This window comes from Piliocolobus tephrosceles, chromosome 12, assembly GCF_002776525.5.
Source record: "Piliocolobus tephrosceles isolate RC106 chromosome 12, ASM277652v3, whole genome shotgun sequence".
NCBI lineage: Eukaryota > Metazoa > Chordata > Mammalia > Primates > Cercopithecidae > Piliocolobus > Piliocolobus tephrosceles.
This window is the reverse complement of record NC_045445.1, coordinates 110,122,330-110,143,070: the sequence shown is the minus strand read 5'-3', so window position 1 is coordinate 110,143,070 and position 20,741 is coordinate 110,122,330. Positions and strand designations below refer to the sequence as shown.

Below are 20,741 nucleotides of genomic sequence, written 5' to 3'. Positions count from 1 at the left end.
TTATGTGACATGTTACCTTTCTCAGAGTAGCTAAGATACAATAGATGGCCTTTCTTCTACAAATCATTGAGGAGCAGAGATATATGACTTGGTCATCTATGCATTCTATTCATACAAATGAATTCAACACACAGCTCTGCCAACATTATTGACGTAGTACTATATATGCCAGATGGTAAATGTGGAAGTTCTTAGTAATACTGTTCCACCCTTTTATGAGCTTCCAATTTAGCAGGAAGGCTGGGATAACTAAACAAATAATTTAAATACAATATAGTAATACAATTTTAAAAATATGTTCTACGTGTTATGGGAAAACTAAAGATAAGCATTTATCCTTCCAAAGGATTCAGGTAAGCTTCGTTGAGATGATCCCTAAGCAGCTTTTAAGAAATGAGGAGGACTCGGCCAGGTAAAGAAAGATAGGAAGAGCATTCTATGCAGAGGAAATAAAAAGTACAAAGGAAAATAGACATAAAGCAGACTGCGTGTGCTGAAAAGAAACTGTTCAGAGTTTCTAGAGTATAAAAATTGAAGTATGGTGTACGAGAGATGAGGAGATGGAGAGGTAATTTGGACCAGGATATAGATGTCTTTGGATGCCTTAATACCTATCTTCTTATATGCAATATAACATCCTACTGAGAACAAGCGATTGGCAATTCTGAACTACTATGTATGGAGTAAGTATTTGTTCCATTTAGTTGCTGAAAAGTGAAGTTCTGTTAAGCACTTCCTTTTTTGTGTGTCTATGGGGAAAGACACACGGGGGCTTTCTTCTTGCCCCCGACTTCTAATTGACCCAAGGCTTTTCATGGCTGCTGGCCTCTCTCCTCAAAACAGCTTCTGGTCATTATTTAGAAATAAGAAATTAGATCAGGATTTTAATGGGATGCTAAAAAACAAAAATATTATCACATGGAGAGTACCACCTGTTCTTAAGATCTATTTCTTCATACCCAGCTGGAGTCCCTTCCTCATGGTAACTGTCTCCTCCGTTTTAGAGGGAGTTTTCCTAAAGGAAACCAATCCATTAAGGAAACACTAAACGTTTTAAAACCACCAAACAAAGCAGCTTTTGTTTTATTAAGTTGAATTATAAAGCTATTTATATAATTAACACTAGGATTCATTTGGCACAATATCATTGAGTGCCTACTACATTATACTACTCTTGTCCTCTTTCCAAAAAGGAAAAGGAAGATATGTGTGAGTAAGCCATATAAGGCCAGTGGCTTCAGGGGACATTGCAGCTATAGAAGCTGCGTGAGGAATTTCCATGTCTTTCTCATCTCTCTGCTTCCCTAATTCTGTTTTCAAGGGATCCTATGATGGCTCACTTGGGCCTAAGTTTAACACACAAACACCCAATACCTGAAATTTACTTCTTTTAGGTGTATTGGCTTCTCCAAAGAGTTTTGTTTTTAAATAGACTCATCTGTGTGTGTGTGTGTGTGTGTGTGCGCGCACGTCTGTGTGCATAGGCACTGTGGTGTTTATATATATATATATTCTCATCTATAGTTCCTGCCTCCTAACTTCCATAGTCCTTGTTATACTGTTGGGCCACTTTAGGCCTCAGAAAACATAATCTCTCGGACCTTCTACTGTCCTTCTTTCACCTGCCAAAATAGGACTCTAACCTGATTGTGGTTCAAAAGACCCTCATTCCGGAGAAGCCTGCCTCATAACCTAGAGGAAGGAATGCTACACAGAGAAACCAAGAAAAGCCTGAACAGACAGGCCTTGCTGGGTTTAGATCATGCACTTTCTGTCCAATCACATTTTTACACAGTTGTCAATCATGCCTATGTAATGAAGCCTCCATACAACTACCCTAGACCAGACCATAAAGTATAATAAAAAAAAATAATTAAAAAGTGTGAAAAAATCCAAGAGGACAGAGTTCAGAGAACTTCTGGATAGCCACAAATGTGGAGGTGCCAGAAGGGTGGTACGCACAGGGAGGGAGTGGAAGCTCTGCAGTCCTATCCCCATACCTCACCCTACGCATCTCTTTATCTGTATCTTTTATAATATCCTTTATAATAAACTGGTCGAAGTAAGTGTTTCCCTGAGTTCTGTGAGCCACTCCAGCTAATCAAACACAAAGAGGGGGTCATGGGAACCCCAAATTGAAGACAGTTGGTCAGAAGTTCTAAATGCCCAGACTTGTGACTGGTGTCTGGGGGAGGACAGTCTTGGGGACTGAGTCCTCACCCTGTGGGATCTGACACTCTCTTTTAATAGATAGTGTCAGAATATAATTAGAGGACACACAGCTGGTGTCTGCTGCTTGGTGTGTGGGGAAAAACCCCACACCTTTGTTCACAGAAGTCTTCTGTGATGATTGATGATTGTTGTAGTACTGTGAGAGCAGAGGAAAAACATGCTTAGAGTTTTTCCCCCAAACTGGCATACACACAGAGATCAACAAACCTTTTCTGTAAAGGTACAGATAATATTTTTGACTTTGTGGGCCATATGATCTCTGTCTCAACTACTCAACTTTACTGTCAGAACATGGAAGAAGTATAGACAATACATGAATGAATGGGCTGCCTGAATTGCAATCAAATTTTATTTATGGGCTCTGAAATTTGAATTTCATATAATGTTCATGTGTCACAAAATACTATTCTTCTTTTGATTTTTTTCAACTATTTAAAAATGTAAAAACTACTCTAAGCACATGACTATATAGAAACATTTGGTGGGCCCAAATATATCCACAGGCCATAGTTTGCTGATTCCTAGTGCAACATATTCACTCACTAAGACAAAGTGTCCTTCCATGTATCACAGTCTGAATCACAAGGACAACTTAGCTCTTTTCATGTCAGTACTGCTGAATTAAAAAAAAAAAAAAAAATAGTGGTAGAAGGGGAGGGAACAATGCAGGTGGAGAGATGTCTGAAATCAATGGACTTTTATCCACAGCTTAGCACAGTGGTTTTCAGCCTTGGCTACATATTGGAATCACCTGGGGAGTTTTAAAACATGCTAGCACCTAGATCCCACACCCAGAGAGTCCCATGTGACTAGCCTCAGTATAGTCTGGATATGGGAGTTTTAATAGCTCCCCAGGAGTTTCTAATGTGCATCTGAGGATGAGGGCCACTCATCTCACATAAGACTATTAATAAAGACACAGCACTTGGGGATCACCAAAGACTAGAAGATTGAGCTACATTCATTTTTATTTATCTCTTTCCCAGTTAGCAGGTTCATCTCACTTTCTAATTGCAGTCTCCATTGGCCGTCTTTCCCGCATATTCATTGTAGATCCAAAATAACTATAAGAAGTTAGGAAAGCTCATAAACCTCAGAAAGAATATTGTGCATTGTCTCTGTGTTGTGTTGCACATTAGTCTCATCGTCCCAGTGAGTTTTAGGATCTCTCAGGTTCGTGCTGCCTTAGGAGAGCACACATTTAACCATATGGGAACAGGCTTAACACTGTCAGTCACCCTGGGAAGGTTGGATCCTGGGAAATTATTTCCTGGCTACAACTCCTAGGAGACCTTTATGTAAAGCAGAAAGGCAACTCATTAAATTATAATCTCTGTCCCCTACCCTTGGATCCTCTGTCTAGAAATGGATATATCTGGGAAGCTGTTATCAAGATTTTTGAGCAACATGGTGCCGTGCTGAACCCCTATTAACTTCAATAGGGAAGCTGCCAGGTTCAAAAAACTCAGAGCCAGCAAACGAGACATACGATTTTATTAGCATCTTACACACAGGGGAGAGTCCAGCGGTGGTGGGCTGGGCAGGAAAACCACAACCGCTTGCAAATAACAATGTAGTTTATATAGCATTTTCACTTAAAACCTTCCCCCTAAACAACCTCCACTTGGAAACCTTCATTTAACCCAAAACTCGGGGCCTCAGTCCCTGGTATGGCCTGTGTTCCATGAGAAGGGCCAGGGGCTCAGATGTTTTTCATAGGTAAGAAACAAATCTCAGGGCTGGCCACTCCTGAGTTCCCTAGCTTGGAACAAACATTCATATGCATCTGCCATACAGGGTCATTGTAAGAGTATACTGAAATTATTGCTGTTGGATGTGTTTACCCTACCCACGGAATTAGAGATAGCAAAACAGAAGGCTTTTAAAGTATATTTCATAAGGTAAAGTAAATGAAACTCTTTCCTAATCTGGAAAAATGTGTCTTTCAGCAACTCAGAATATCCAAACTCCTAGACAGTGACATATCCCCACATTTGGGCCTTTAGAATGAGATAAATGTATCTTTTTCTTGCCGGTTTTTACTTAACCACATTTTAGCTTGAAGGTTTGTTGGCACTGATTTATCATACTTTTTATTTAAATCTAAGTAACATGACAGCTGAATAAAAAAATTGCTTTTTCTTAGTTGACCTTTAAACTTCACAACTTTAATTTTGACTTGACATAGCTTTTATCCTTTTCCAATTTAAGTGGCAAAGATTCATGTATTTTATGTCATGTTTTACATAACTTCTAAATGAGTTGGCACCCAAATATTTATGACAATATGCCTTATTAGACTAAACCTTTTCCGAGTTTAATCAACTGGAAAAAAAATTTTTGAGAAGCTCACAGTAAATGTCAGGGACAAATGTGAAAGTCCATGTCATTTTTGAGATAATGCTGCTGGCAATGATAATTTGCAGTAGCTGACTTACAATCACAAGAATTTTTTCCTTGTTATAGGATAACCTCTTGAATGTCACCACCACAATTAATCAACTTCTGCCAGAGCTTCTACATAAGTAGCACTTTTGGTTTCAGCAAGGCTAATCCATGATGAGGCCTTTCTTAAAACCACCTGGCTCTGGGAGGACCTTCCACACACACACAGGCAGAAATACCCACATGAGTCCCTTTAGTTCATAACTTCTTGGCTCATTTCTGCAAGATTCACCCCTGCCCTTTCTTTTTAAGAAGATTTTACCTGAAACAGTAGGGAGACATATTTTTGTGTTAACATTGTTCTAGAGAACCTATGGTCACAGTACAGCATCAACGGGAGAGTCTCTATGCCTAGGACCTCTGAGATGAGTGGAAATACTTGAAAGGGTACAAATGTGGCTAACTGTTGTCAAATGTAGAAATGTCATGCTCCAGGTAGAAGGGTTCAGGAAAATCACCAAGGAAATTAGAATTCCAAAGTGTATCAATTTACTTAATCACAAAATTTTACTCTCTTTTACTTAGTCTTTCCTCTTATTGGATCAACTGTAAGTCCTCATCACTATTAACCACTGCTGGTATGCTTTACCAATAAGATGTGTACTATTATATGTGCATTTGTAACTTATTAAGACAGTAACTGAGAGAGTAAAACTCATAAGGACTTCTGTTTTACCACTTAGCGTATTTTGTGCCCACTGAGGAAAAAGAATAAAATGGGAACAAACACTTCTCTTAAACTCCAATTTGTCAAAATTTATGTTTAGTTATGAAGCTCATTTAATAAGAAAATTGTGAACACCTCAAGGGCAGGAACTGCTTTTTCATTTATTATTATTGGATTGAATTGAATTGTTTTAGCACACATGAAAGTGATTCAAGCTCATTTACCAAATGTCATTATTTTTGTACCATATTTATTAAATGTCCACCATGAATTAGACACTAAAACAACACAGAGAAATGAAATATAGCTTCTAATCTTTGATTAAATATGTATTGAGTGGCTTCTTTGTACTAAGACACTACAAAGCTGCTGGAGATACATGATAATTATGGCATAGACTCTGTTCCAAGGAGTTCATAGTTTAATGAAACACCCAAGCTCTCATATGTGGATCCACTAGGGAGCCAAACAAGACATTGTGCAGTCAAGTACTAAATACAGTAGTCAGGCAAAGACCATAAGTCAATAGGAACTGAGTGGAACAGAGGTTGACAAGGCTTCTGCTTGACAGGAAAGACCTAATAGGGAAGGCTGGACTTCATTTGCCCTTGAAGACTGAGAAAGATTTGCATAGACGGAGAGTGGTTAAGAGGGCATAACAGGTGGAGAGAAGGTAAGCAAAGGTCTCAGGAGGTGGAAGTCAAGATGGCGAGTTGAGAAAATGGTAAGGAACCCAAACTGGCTGGGAGAATGCTGGTAAGCAGAAGGAAACAAAATCTGAAAGATGGGGTGAAGTTTAATTACAGTGACCCTGGAGTCAGGCAAATGGGGACAAACCTGGTGATACCCTCAGGGTCTTTGAGGAGGAAGGTGACATGATAGTTTCCAAGCAGTTCCAGTGTGACTTTTGTGAACTCAGTGTGGTTCATATGTTCTTAGCAGTTTCCTCGTCAACTTTACTCTGCCTGTGTATTTGGTTGCTGCTCTGCTTCTATGTTAAAGTCAGAATATGCTTTCTCATCTAGGGGAAGCACTGGCTCATCAGATCTCAATGACCAGGAAGCTGGTTCTAGGACCCCAAAAAGCAGTCGGAGCAATGGTGTGACCCCAGTCACTCAGAGGTCTCTAGCCCCAAGCACACAAAGTGTGACCTCAGTCATCAGTAGAGTAAGTATACAAACCTGATGAACACTGTATTAGTTCGTTCTCGCACTGCTATAAAGAACCGCCAGAGATCGGGTAATTTATAAACAAAAGAGGTTTAATGGACCCACAGTTCCGCATGGCTGCAGAGGCCTCAGGAAACTTACAATCATGGCAGAAAGAGTCTGTCAAACACTTGTAAAACTATCAAATCTCGTGAGAACTCACTATCACCAGAACAGCACAGGGGAAGCCTCCCCAATGACTCAGTCATCCACCACCAGGTCCCTCCCTCCATACGTGGAGATTGTGGGGATTACAGTTCGAGATGACATTGGGTAGGGGCACAGAGCCAAACCATATCAGACACGGAGTCTCTGAAATTCAACCTCACCACTGCATCGTGGCTAGGTTTAAACTCTCTATATATCAGAGCATGTTCTTTATGCTCTTTAAAGGTAGAAGCTTCATCAGGACTGAACCTCCTGCATCTTAGCTCCTGGAAGAAAACCCAAAGTGAAAAAGGGAAGGGAAAGACCAGGTTCAAAGGTAGCACTTGTATGATGGAGGTTTAAATTGCTATATGGTTTAAATAAATATAAAACATTTTAGAAGGCTCTGATTTTCATCCTCTCTGTTACTCTTCAGAGAAAGTATTCATAGGTTGAGTGCACAAATTTTTCCAAACTGTTTTAAATCTGGAAAAGTAGAACTTTTATCTAATTTTTAAAATAGAAATTTTTATAGTTTTCTTTTCTATACATCTGTTAAAATAGGGGGTCAACACATAATGAAGGCTTAAATTGCATTATATATATATGTGTGATCAATTATATTTTCTATTGGTTTTCTCTTTTAAAAGAGAATATGAAAAAACTATTTTGGGAAAAATGTTCTCTCTTATTCAATATTCCGTTGGAAGTTGTATTTGGAATGAATTAGCATATACTAGATTTTTTTATTTAGCAGGAAGCTCCATCCACATTGCTGGTATCTATATTTGATAAATCTTTTTATGAGCAGTGAGTTCATACAATACAAACAATTTTTGACTCAACCAACATTTAATGAGAACCTGCTATATAACAGACTCTAGTCAAGCAAAGACTTGAAGGAAGTGAAAGAATTAGCAATGTAGTTTTCTGGGGCACGGTGTTCCACCAGGCAGAGACAGCACTGATATTCAGCAGGTACATGCAGGGAAGGCTGCTCCACTTCCTTGTAGCTGGCCTCCATCTTGATTGGTCAGTGCCCTTGCTCAGCCAGTTTCTAAAATATTTTTAATGCCTCTAGAAGAACAGCCAGTGTGGAGCCCCTGAGGTGGGAGCACACCTGGTATGTTCAAGGAAGAGGAAGGAGGCCAATGCAGCTGTGGTGAGTGAATGAGGCAAAGTGAACTAGGAAATGAATCCAAAGAGGTCATAGGGCTGGAGAGAGCCTTGAAGAGTGATGTGTGCAGTCAACATTCACACTGATTAAGATGGGGGAAACTGGAGGTTTTAGAGCAGAAGAGTAACATAATCTGCCTTCTCTTTAAGCAGGGTTTGGGGGTTGTGCTGAGAACCAGCTGTAGGAGAACAACAGTGAAAGCCAGAAAAGCAATCAGTAAGCCATTGTCATACCCCATGTGAGAGAATGGGTTTTGAAACAAAGAGATAGTGGAGGTGGTGAGTAGTCAAATTCCGTTAAGGCATTCAGACGGACTGAATAACAATAATAGATTTATTTAAACATTTATAGTCTAACTTGTAGTTGCTAAGGTAAAAGGCATATTTAAAATTTCATAAATATTTATGCTAAGGTCAGCAAGCCATTTCTGTTCAATAGCTAGAAAGGTGCATGGATAGTTGATGAATACACTCAACTCTTGGAATCTAAAGAGGAATGATATTCAAACTACTTAGTGACCAGTCTGGCAGGGACGTTGAGAAATCACAACAGACACTGGCACAAGGCTGGGACAGTATCCTGGGGACCCTTCCATGTCATGCACTAGATCTGAATTATGGGGAGACCTGGGCTTATGGATGAGGGTGAGCACAGGGAAGTGGGGGGTGGACTGGGAGTAGTGCTGTTTATCAACTGACACAGAAATGTTTTTAAAAATTTAACACCTAGTATTTTTTTGAAAATTTAACACCTTGTCCCAGTGGGTAGCAGCTGACAATCAGTCCAGTGACCAATAAGTTAATCAAGTTTATTCTCACAACAAAGTTTATCTTCCTACATACAATTTGAGATTATTAGTGGGGAAATCACCCTTTTCATGTGCTAATACCCTCAAAACTAACAGCCCCTACTTGTGTATTTCTTTGTTTAACAGCGCCCAGATTTCCCCAACAGAAATTCCCTGCAATTTAGTAGACTATATGTACATATACGTAGACAGTGCCTATGTTGAGCTCATTCTTGCAATCTATGTGGTCTAAGTTGGTCTTTTCTAAGAGAAAAAAAGAGAAACAAAGAGAAGTACTTTCTATTGAATAAAAATAAGACAGCACAGTAGTTTATGAAGTACATTTGCTCTTTCATTATAAAGGGAAGTATATAGCCTTAGATGGGAAGTATATAGCATTAGATGATGAGCAAGGTAACGACTTCTCAATTTCTCCCATTTCTTAGCATCTCTTTGTTTCAATGTTCTTTTCTGCTTTAGCATGAAAGAAAATATATTAGTCAGGGATCTCCCCAGGGATAGAACTGATAAGATATATGCAGATATATATAAGTGAGTTTATTAGGGAGAATTTGTTCACACAATTACAAGACAACGTCCCACGATAGGCTGTCTGCAAGTTGTGGAAAGAGAGAAGACAGTAGGATGGCTCAATCCAAGTCCAAATGCCTCAAAACCAGGGACGCTGACAATGTAACCCTAGTCTGAAGCTGAAAGCCCAAGAGCCCCTGGGAGGCTGCTCATGTAAGTCCCAGAGTCTAAAGGCTGAAGAACCTGGAGTCTGATGTCCAAGGACAGGAGGAGAGGAAGCCAAGTGTCTGGTGCAGCTTGGGAAGAGAAAGAGTGAGCAGACTCAGCAAACAAGCTGCTTATCCCTGTTATTTCATGTGCTTTGTTCTAGCCACACTGGCAGCTGATTGGATGGTGCCCACTCCACACTGGGAGTAGGTCTTCCTCTCTCAGTCCACTGACTCCAATGTCAATCTCCTCTGGCAACACCCTCACAGACGCACCCAGAATAATACTTTATCAGCCATCTAGGCATCCCTCAATCCAATCAAGTAGATACCTAATATTAACCATCACAGAAAACTTTTAGAGCATGAAAGTCTCTAACGTGTCCTCTACTATGATGTAACCTATTAATTTTAGGCTTGACATCCTGAACCTCTGGGGTATGTATTGCTTGTTAATGACACTGCAATATTAATTGGCCTATTATTGCACAATACTAGTGATACTCACAGATCACCTGTGAGAAAACTTGCCATTAATGTAGTTGCCTCCAAGGAACTTGGTCTTGCTTCATTAGAGAACTCCATGTGTGAACAACTTTTTGAAGAGGTGCTGAAAATTGACCTAAACTAATTTATCAAATTGACCTCTGTCGCACTCTTGATAAACTTTGCTTGTCTATGGCAATTAGAGGAAGTTAGGAGCTATATACCTCCTGCTACAGGTATTATGTGTTGGAGAATAATAAGATACTAAAAACAGTCTAAATTGAAACTGAATCAATTAGCATGGTAAGGAAGTGAAAGCCACATTTCACTGTAGTGAGTTCACCAAAGTGTTCCTGAATGTCTAAGATATGGGAAACAGGGAGGAAATTCTTCCTCTAGGGTTTCAAAAGGCACTTTTTGATTGTTTATAGAAGGGAGAAGTGAAAAATCTGTTTTAGATTTGATCATTATCATACCATGATGTAATTTGAATGGACACTTAACTTCAGCCCAGTTCTGGAAAGGTCCAAAATTTGTTGTAGTTGTTGTTTTAACACTCAAGCAAGCTTCAGATGAGGCAGCAGTCAAGCCCTGCCTTGGTCTATGGCAGGGCAAAGGTCACAGACAAAGTTGGGTCTATGGTCATGGGCAAAGTTGGGACAGAATTTTCTTTAACATGTGTTACAATAAAAGCAAGTCCCAGAATGAATTCCGCCACATGTACAAGCATTTATTAACAAGCAGACACCACACAAAATAATACTATTCCTGTGAGCTTGGGAAGTTTTCTCTCTTTATCTTTTTATGAACATTGATAAGTACCATGCATGAAAGTCATTCCAAAATAGATGTAACCATCCCTATTCTGACCAGCCAGCCTTCTAGATGGAAAAGGTACATGGTGTTCTGTTAAATGGGAGTGGAAGAGGTAAGGGATGGTTGAAGAAAGGGTATGTTGAAAGAGGGAACAAAATAGGACCAAACAGAGTTTTAAGCCTGAATCTTGCCAGATTATTATACATAGTTCATATAAGATTGAGGGTACCTGTATAATCTTTCTTATCAATCGTATATTAGAACACTCATTGATTTGGGGAATGAGAAATTGTCCAGATACGTTTTGCACTAATTAACAAACCTCTTGGAATAGATTTTGGATAGCAATTATTGATGGTAAATTTTGGAGTTACATGCACTCTTGGTGAGGGTCCTTCAAATGTCAATTAGGTCCTCCTAAATAGTAATACGTATAAAGGTGTTTATACTGGAGTATATTTTATATAGATGAATTTTGTAGTAAATTACAGTCAGTATAATTTGTTTTTCTCATTTTTACTTTGTGGGAAGGAGTATGGTTTTGAAAATTCCACAGATTTGGCTGCTATTGAAGGTACCTCTCAGGAGTTCACAAAGAGTCACTGCAGAAACACTTCTGGCACACCTTCCATAGCAGTGTCTGGAACCTCTCTCTCCTCAGGTGGGTATTTACAACATGCCTACTCTGTTGTCTAAAATGACTAAAACAAATGGAATTGACTGCTATGTATGGTATTAAATGGATGTCTCAAGCTTTAAAAAGTAAGCATCCCTTCTTTGACCTATGGTGGTAGGCCACTCCATAAGAACTGCTTGAAGGTAGACCCAGATAATGCTTTGGGCACCTTACATTTGTGAAAATTCCATTTATTTAGTATATACTCTTGCCAGGCATCATCACTGAGTTTCAGTGCTACATCAGAATATCAATATTTGAATGTAGGGAATATAAACAGTTCCAGGATACATTTGATATGACAGATAAGAACACTAGCTCAGAGTTCAAGGAAATGGTAGTTCAGTTGATATAGTGGTCAGAAGTTTCCTACATAAAGACAAAAGAAAATCATTCTGTGGTTTAAATAAGAAGTTATTTGCAAACAGCACTAAGATATTAATAAGTACCCCTTTCATTTGCATGATACACTCAAATACGTCATTTTACTTCATTACCACAACAGTTCTCTGAAGCAGCTATTATTCATTTTGAAATGTTAATACCTATGACTAAGAAAATTCTTTAGAGAAATTTGTCAAAATTATGAAGCTTATGTCCCATGCATGGAATAAAAATCATGATGAAGTCTTCAACATTAAAAAGCTACCTGTTACCTAATGATGATATATGCATAAAGCCTAAGACAGGATTCTGTATGCTGAATTGAGGTGTCTGTTCTAGCCAGCCAGCTCCCAAAGGGTTTTCTAAATGTGTGTGGTTATTGCTACATTTTGCTCAGGAGTAAAGAAGCTGATCACCTGTTAATTAAATTTTTAAACTAATTTAGAAACCAACATCATAGGGTCTACTTCCATTACTACTTCGACTCAACAACTCCTGTTAATTGAGTACATACTCTGCGTCAGGCCTGTGCTAAGCACTTCTGCATTATTTTTTTCATCAATTCAAACTTAAGTACTTGATTACTCTCTCCAATCTTTCTCATTTATAATTAACTATATCAATCTCAGTAGTGCTTTGGTATAGAACTGTTTTGTGGAAATAAGCTGTGCTGACTTGGTAAGCTGTCTACAGCATTACTAAGAGGTGTATTGCTCTGTAACTTATATTTTCAAAACTGAAAACAAGATGGTCTTCTGATGAAAGAATGTTTTGGTCCCTTAAGAAATAGAACTTCCTCTCGTTGCATCTATAGCCTCTCCTTTTTGTGTGAAAGGAACTTATTATATCACTTCAAAGTGGCAGTTTAGAATCAGTTGCATTGAATTTTATGTCAAATCTGAAAACACAGTGAATTCTCTAAATATTGCAAGCAAGAATTGTTAAGGTTTTATTTTTTTCTAAATTTAAGGGCCTATTCTAAGAGAGGTTTTTAAAGTCTAGGAGCAAAGCAGTTGCCTTAAACAGCTTAAAACATAGCATTTTACAGTAAAACATTTAACCTCCTGTGATAGAAGGAAACATGAACACATAAGTGTAATTTGGTCCAAGGCAATTACCAAAATATTATTAAAAATGGAAGTATGTTGTCATAAACAGTATGAAGTTACTGACTCCGACTGTTGCTTTCATGGCACTATTTATGATCTGTGACTAAAAAGAACTGAAATAAAGGTGAAACACTCTCAATAAAAAATGAAATCTTCTCACAAAATAGGATGACTCACATCTTTCTTTTTCCTTTCCACCTTCCAGATCAGAGTCGATCTGAGTTAGATTTGAGTGAGTCATTTACAGAAGACTTAGAGGATACTGTAAGCATAAGAAGCAAGTCTGTCCCTGGGGCTTTAGACAAGGTAAGTTGGATGTGGAAGAAAATATAATGATGAGGAGGAAATAAGGGCATAATCTTGCTGCAAATGGTTACACTTTTAGGTGATGATGAGTTGAGAGTAAAGAGAGGATATACAATCATCTCTTCCTGTTAGTCTTCACAGTCAACACATAAACACAGAAAGAATAACTTAGAAAACATAATGGTTAATCATGTTAATGAGTGAAGGTTATTGCTAAGAAAACACATGTTGGGGATTTCAGTTTCTGGCTTATCACTTAATCTAAACCTGGGAAATAAGGGATCCTAGCATTTTCCTAAGCCAAATATTATTAGACATATCTGATTACATATTTACATGAACATTGCTATATCTCAAGTTACCACCAATAAATTCACTTCTAAACTAAGACAAAATTATGTGAAAATTAATGTTTCAGTGAACTCATTTCTAGAATGAGAAGGTTAAATTAGATCATTGTAAAGGTTATTTCCCAGTCTAATATTCTAATATTCAGATTTCTGTAATTGCTATAATAAAATTTGGACTCCTTGGAAGAAATAGAACACAAATGTAAAATGGTATTGATAGTTTTTCCAAAGCAAACTAGGAAATTTAGAGTTATAAAATGAAATAACATTTTCTGTAGTACAAAAAACTGGGAAAATACTTTAAAATCTACCTCCAAAAGAGAGGTAGGCAGTGAGATCAAATTATTTCAAAGCTTACTCACGTTCAACCTTTAGAGAATTACTAATTCCAACATTATTAAACTATTAAACTATTCCTGATCTTAGAAAACCATTAAAATCTTTACATTCATTATATGCAGCCAGTATAATCTTGACACTCAGACTAGCTTAAAAACTAGTTTAAAAACTCAGACTAGTCTTGACACTCAGACTAGTTTAAAAAATAAAACTACAAGTCAAACTAGTTTATGAATATATATGCAAAACTTTAAATATAGTATCAATTAAAATCTAGCAGTGAATAAAAATAGCAATAAGTAAGTTTTATGCTAAGTATGGGTGGAAGAATGAATCTATATATTTGTCAGCATAATTTATATCAATATACTAAAGAAGAAAATGACATGATTCTGTATGTAGAAGATATTAAAGGATCTACAAAAATATGACTAGAACTGATAAGTTCAGCAAGGTTGCAGGAGATAAGATCAATACACAAAAATCAACTGTATTTATATATACTAGCAATAATCAATTGGAAAATGAAATTAAGAATATAAGTCCATTCATAATAGCATGAAAAATAATTTTCAAAAGTAAGAAATAAATTCATTTTTAAAAGTTAAGACATGTGCATTGAAATTAACAAAAATATTTCTGAATTAAAGGAGACCTAAATTAGTAGAAACATATTCTGTGTTAATGGATTAGAAGATTCAATATTTTTACGATGGAAATTCTCTCCAAATAAATTTATAGACAATGCAAACCCATCAAAATACAAGCAGGATAATTTTGTAGAAATAGAAAATATGATTCTACCATTTATATGAAAATATATGGGACCCAGAATAACTAAATCAATTTTAAAGAGCAAAGTTGGAAGATTTATACTACTAGATTTAAAAACTTACCCTACAGTTATAGTTATCAGTACAACACAGTATTAACATAAGTATTGGCAATCAATGGAATAGAATTGAGATTTCAGGAAAAAAAAAAAACTTTATGGCCAATTGATTTTTGGTACTTCAGTGGGGGAAAGAATAACCTTTTCGACAAATCATACTGGGACAACTGGATATCCAAATACCACAAAACATAAAAGAACTTTGACTCTTAACATATACCATACAGAAACTAAGTAACGCAAAATGGATTATAAACCTAAATGTAAGAAGTGAAACCATAAAATTCTAAAAGAAAACCTAGGAGAAAATCTCCATGACTTTGAGTTAGGCAAGTAATTCTTAGATATGGCACCAAAAGCATGATGCATGTGTTCAAGAAAAAAAAAACTGATAAATTGAATTTCATCAAAATGAAAAATGTTTACACTTCAAAAGGCACCATTACAGACATGAAAAGTCAAGCCACAGACTGGAAACATATTTTCAAATTATATATTTGTTAAAGGACTTGTATCTAGAATATATTTCTTAAAACCCTTACATTCAATATCAAAAAGACAAATAATCATATTAGATAATGGGGAAAATATTTGGATAGACATTTAATCAAAGAAGATTTTCAAATGCCTAATAGCCGCATTAAAATATGTTCAGCATCATTAGTTATCAGAGAAACAAAAATTAAAATCGCAATGAGATACCACTTCTCACCCCCTTGAATGGGTGTGATTAAAAAGACATAATAATAAGTGTCAATGAGGATGCAGAGAAATTGGAACCCCCCTACGTTGCTAGTGGTAATGCAAAATGCTACCTACAGCCATTCCGTAAAAGAGTTTCGCAATTTCTTTAAAAGTTAAACATAAATTTACTACATGACATAGTAATTCTGATCCTAGGTATCTACCCAAGAGAAATGAAAACATATGTCCACATAAAGACTTACACACGAGTGGTTATAGCAGCGTTATTCGTAATAACCAAAAAGTGAAAATAATAATGCCTGGTGAACAGATGGAATACAATGATATATTATTCAGAAGTAAAAAGAAATGAAGTACTGACACATACTACAACATGGATGAACCTTGAAAGTATTATGCTAAGTGAAAGAAACCAGGTGAAACTATATATCATATAATTATATTTATATGAAATGTCAATTAAAGGAAAATTGATAGGGAGATTAAAGCAGTGTAATGGTTGCCAGGGACTGAAGAAGTAGGGACTGACTGCAAACAGGCATGGGGTAACTTATTGGATTGACGATATACTAAAACTGGATTATGTTGATGTTTGCTCAACTCTAAATTTGCTAAAAATCACTGAATTGCATACATACAATAGGTAAATTTTATGGTATGTAAGTCATACCTCAATAAAGTTGTGGGAGAAAAAATAAGCAGCAAGGAAAATAGCTGGAAAAGTGATCATTGTTAAAACTGGGTAATCAGTTATAAGGGTTCATTATGCTATTCTTTCTATTTTGTGAACGTTTGAATGTTTTAATATCCACTTTTAAAAAGAAAGTAAAGAAATACGAAGACTGGTACTTTATGTGATGATCACTGGGTAATTGTATACCGAGAAAGAGCAAAACATAAAAATATAGAAAAGGGACAATTTGAAAAAATAATAGGGATGCATTTTTTTCAGAATTAAAGAGCTTATTAGTTTTGCCAGCTTTTTGCTGAAGTTTTTAGGGTGTTCTATATATAAAATCATGTCATCTGCAAACAGACAATTTTACTTCTTCCTTTCCAATTTAGATGCCTTTTATTTCTTTTCCCTGTTTGATTGCTCTAGCTAGGACATCCAGCACTATATGGAGTAGAGTTGGTAAGAGTGGGCATACTGTATTTTTTCTGATCTTAGAGGAAATGTTTTTAGCTTTTCAACGTTGGGTATAATGCTAGCTAAGAGCTTGCCCTGTATGATTTTATGTTGAGGTAAATTTTTTCTTTATCTAATTTGTTGAGTTTTTAGTACGAAGAGATGTTGATTTTGTCAAGTGCCTTTTCTGCATCTATTGAGATGATCATATGGGATTTATCCTTCATTCTGTTAATGCAGTTTATCACAACTATTGATTTGTTTATGTTAAGCCATCATTGCATTCCAAGGATAAATCCCACTTATTAGTCAGGTTGAATGAGCTTCTTCATGTGCTGCTGAATTCAGTTTGCTAACATTTTGATGAGGACTTTTGCATCTGTGGTTTATCAGGGATATTGGCCTGCAATTGTCCCCCTTTTTTTTTTTTTTTTTTTGTAGTATCCTTGTCTGACTTTGCTATCAGGGTAGTGCTGGTTTCATAAAATTAGTTTGGAAGTGTTCCCTCCTCTTCAATTTTTGGAAGAATTTGACAGGAATTGGCATTAATTCTTCCTCAAATGTTCAAAAAATTCAGAAGAATTCATCCATGAAGCCAGCCCTTTCTTACAAGATGCTATTCTACAGGATATTCCAACTCATCTTGTGGGATCATCAGTGAGAAAAAGGCAACTACAATAAGTTCTCATTTAACGTCATCAACAGATTCTTGGAAACTTCCACTTTCAGCAAAACAACTTATAATAAAACCTTTTTTCCCCTCATCAATGTTTTAATGAAATGACATTATTTGAGGACCTGCTGCACATCCTTTCACTTAAAGTTGCAGTTTTCAAGAACCTATGGATGACGTTAAGTGACAACTTACCATAAACCAACATAAAAATAAGCAATTTTTGAACAAGTATTTCACAAAACAGGAAATCCAGTTGGCCGACTATCACAAAATAGTATTCAACTTAGTAAAAGAGAAATGGAAATTAAAATCATGAAGACTGTAAACATCTACTGCATTGGCAAAAATGAAAAAAATCTAACAATACCATCTGTTTGCAGGCAAGGATGTGGAGCAACAGGAACTCTCATACGCTACTGATTAGACTGTAAATTGATATAACTACTTCTGAAAATTTGACATTATCTTTAAAATGATGTAGATAAGCATGTGGAGATATGCTCACCCCATGACTTGACAATTCCTCTCACTGGTATATATTCAAGTGTGTGAATATATATACTGTGTTGTGTGTATACTGTGGTGTGTGTATATGCACCAGGATACATATTCACAGAATATACATATCAGTGTTGGTCATGATAGAAAAAAATCTGAAAATAACCCAAATATTCAGCAACAAGAGAATGGATAAAGTTTTGGATATCATACAATGGAATATTAAATGACAATGAAAATGAATGGGCTACAAAAATATGCCACAATTTTGATGAATTTTAAGGCAATATTAAGCAAAAAAAGCGAAATGCAAAGGAATGTGTAGCATTTAAATGCATTTACACGAAATTCAAAAACAGGCAAAACAAAATCTTTTTGTTTCAGAGTATATGCTTATGCAGTTAAACTATAAATAAAAGCAAGGATGTGGTTAACCGTAAGAGTTAAAATACTAATTATTCCCTGGGGGAGAAGGGGCTTGTGATATGGACAGGATACACAGGGAGCTTCTGCTTGATCATTTGATGTTGTTATTATACTATACATCTACATTTTATGTACTTTTTAATATGCTGGATCTTATAATAAACACTTTTTTAAAGCAAGCCCAGAAGTATACATCATAATCCTGATTTGTAAAACAACAGTTAAAAAAATTCCCATGAATGTATACTTAGATTTGTGTGTGTATGTTTTTATATGATTTTTCACGTAAACAAGGAGAAAGACATGGAATGTAATATGTGCAGCAGGATGCCAAATATTAATTTTGCCTGGTGTGAAAGGAGGGGAAGGAGGAGAGGAGAAGCAAAAAAAAAGTGCCCATAATAAAAAGCAGTATGCATGATATAATCTATCTATGTGTATATGTGTATGTGTGTATATATATATGTGATCATATAATAAAAAATATTGGAATTTGATCATTAATATGTTAATGAGAGACCTAAGTTTTTAATTTCCATTTATTTATATTGCTTGAAGTGTTTTTACTAGGAAAATATATCACTTAAATAACTAGGCAAAAAAAAAAAAAAAGCCACTTTATCATGAAGGAGAAAAAGAAACGGGAAAGGAAAAGTAGAATCTGGGATTTGAGATGAGAGTCCAATATCTAGTTCATCCTAGTGGAGAGATTTTTGAGATATACTTTACCACCACCTTGGCAGTGTGTGTGTGTGTGTGTGTGCGCACATGCACACAATTTTGTTTTTTTAATTTTAAAGTAACGTAAGTACATTGCCCAACATGAATCACCTTAGAGGTAGGAATTGAACCCAGGTCTGTATGATTCCAAATTTCATGTTCTTTCCATAAAGTAAGCACCATTAGAAAGGAGATCCCACTCTCCACCCACTATCCCTGCCCACTTCTCTGATGGTATAATTCAGATTGACTGAAAAGAAAAAGAGAAAAACCTAGGAACGGAGGGATTTCTAGATATTTTTATCTGATTCTCAAATATTTATGAAAGAAAGTGGTTTTTCAAGTGAAACGACATTCTAGAAAAACAAATAAACCAACCCACTGATTTTTCCCTTTCTTTTTTAGGACTCCTTGGAAGAGTCTGAAGAAAGCATTGATGCCTTAGTGTCCTCGCAGTTATCTACAAACACCCACAGTCTGGCAAGTGGCCTGTCGACTGTAAGCAGTTCACTAGGACATGCGGAAAGTTTCTCTTCTCTCTTTTTGATTTTCTGTGCATTTCCAAAGGAGATATAAATGTTCTTAGAACAATATGTGATAATGAGTTAAAAGTCATTGTAATATCCTGCTTGCCCTTTGCCCACAGAGTACCTTTCAGTCTAATTTGGTATGAGTTTTTTCTCAGGCTCCTGATTTCTTCCTTCTTCCACAGTCCTCACCCAAGTTTTAAAATCTCCTCACTCCCTAGTTCAGACTCAGTCAGCTCAAGCCTATAAATTGTTTTTCAAGTATCTGCTGACACATTTCCCTGACACCATTCTCTAAACTCCCCAACTGTCCTCCAGACTGTTGCCAGTCATTTTCCTAAAACACATGCCCAGTCAGGTCTGTCCACTGCTCAAAACCCGTCAATAGCTTCCCACTGCCTACAAAATAAAGTCCTTTCTTATGTTAGTGTTCAAGGCCTTTTCTGAGAGGAAGGCCCTGTGTCCTTGTATCTAACTGTGTGTCTGTAAGTCTTTTTCTTGGCCTCTCTGATTTCTGTTGCTCTGACGCTCTTTTTCTTTTGATCTTTGGATGACTTCTCTAAAGAATTCTCAAGCAGGTTCTGACAGGAAGTGGACCTACCTAAATGTGCCTGATGCTGACTCAGACACTGTGAGTTTTCAACCTTTCCTTTTTGTTCTTTCCAACCATACTTCACAAATTTCATGGCCTGGGAACTATGATTAAGCAATTTGTCCTGTATTTATCTTTTTCGGACTTATATACAATTAACCAGAGGTTAGCTTTCAAAAGATTGATGAGGTTATCAGAACCCAAGTATTCCAATTCATTAAACATTGGAATCCAAACACCACTCAAAGACACATGGTCTAAAATGATGTATTGTCAACAAAACCTTTGAAGTAAACATCTATTTTAAATCACAGCCTTAGCTTGGTTAAGAGCATATAGTTTAGTTAGTAGTAAAATTGCCATAGCTGTCTTAATTTCTCACAAGCCTCTGTATTTGTGGGCTCCTAAATTTCCTTCTATCCATAGGGGCCCTCTGCTTACCGAGGATTTTCTTTGAAAATGTGGCTACAGAGATGTGGTATAGACACAAATCAGTGATATAGGGAGGTAATCAGGTATGGTGGGGTAGTCCTCAGACTAGAAACCTGGAGATCTTGCTTTATTTCTTGGCCCTACCAACAATTTTTGTGAGCCAGAATTTTCTCATTTGTAACATGAGGAGGTTGGGGCTTATTCTTGAAACCTTTGCTACTCAAATCTCCATGGACCAGCCCATTGCATCACTTGGAACAGATACCCCAAAACTTTCT

At 36.6% G+C, this 20,741-nt stretch overlaps 1 protein-coding gene across 2 annotated transcripts in view; it reads left to right on the top strand.

Moving 5' to 3' along the window:
- Positions 1 to 20,741, top strand: part of SYTL5 (synaptotagmin like 5) — a 98,650-nt gene that overhangs the window by 55,141 nt on the left and 22,768 nt on the right. Inside the window, exons 6-10 of one of the 2 annotated variants that reach the window (XM_023202656.1) lie at positions 6,370 to 6,511; positions 11,234 to 11,363; positions 13,077 to 13,177; positions 19,318 to 19,410; positions 20,005 to 20,070. In XM_023202656.1, coding sequence (XP_023058424.1) covers positions 6,370 to 6,511; positions 11,234 to 11,363; positions 13,077 to 13,177; positions 19,318 to 19,410; positions 20,005 to 20,070 — 532 coding nt within the window. The remainder of the gene's footprint in view (positions 1 to 6,369; positions 6,512 to 11,233; positions 11,364 to 13,076; positions 13,178 to 19,317; positions 19,411 to 20,004; positions 20,071 to 20,741) is intronic. The other variant, XM_023202657.1, reaches the window with a different exon arrangement.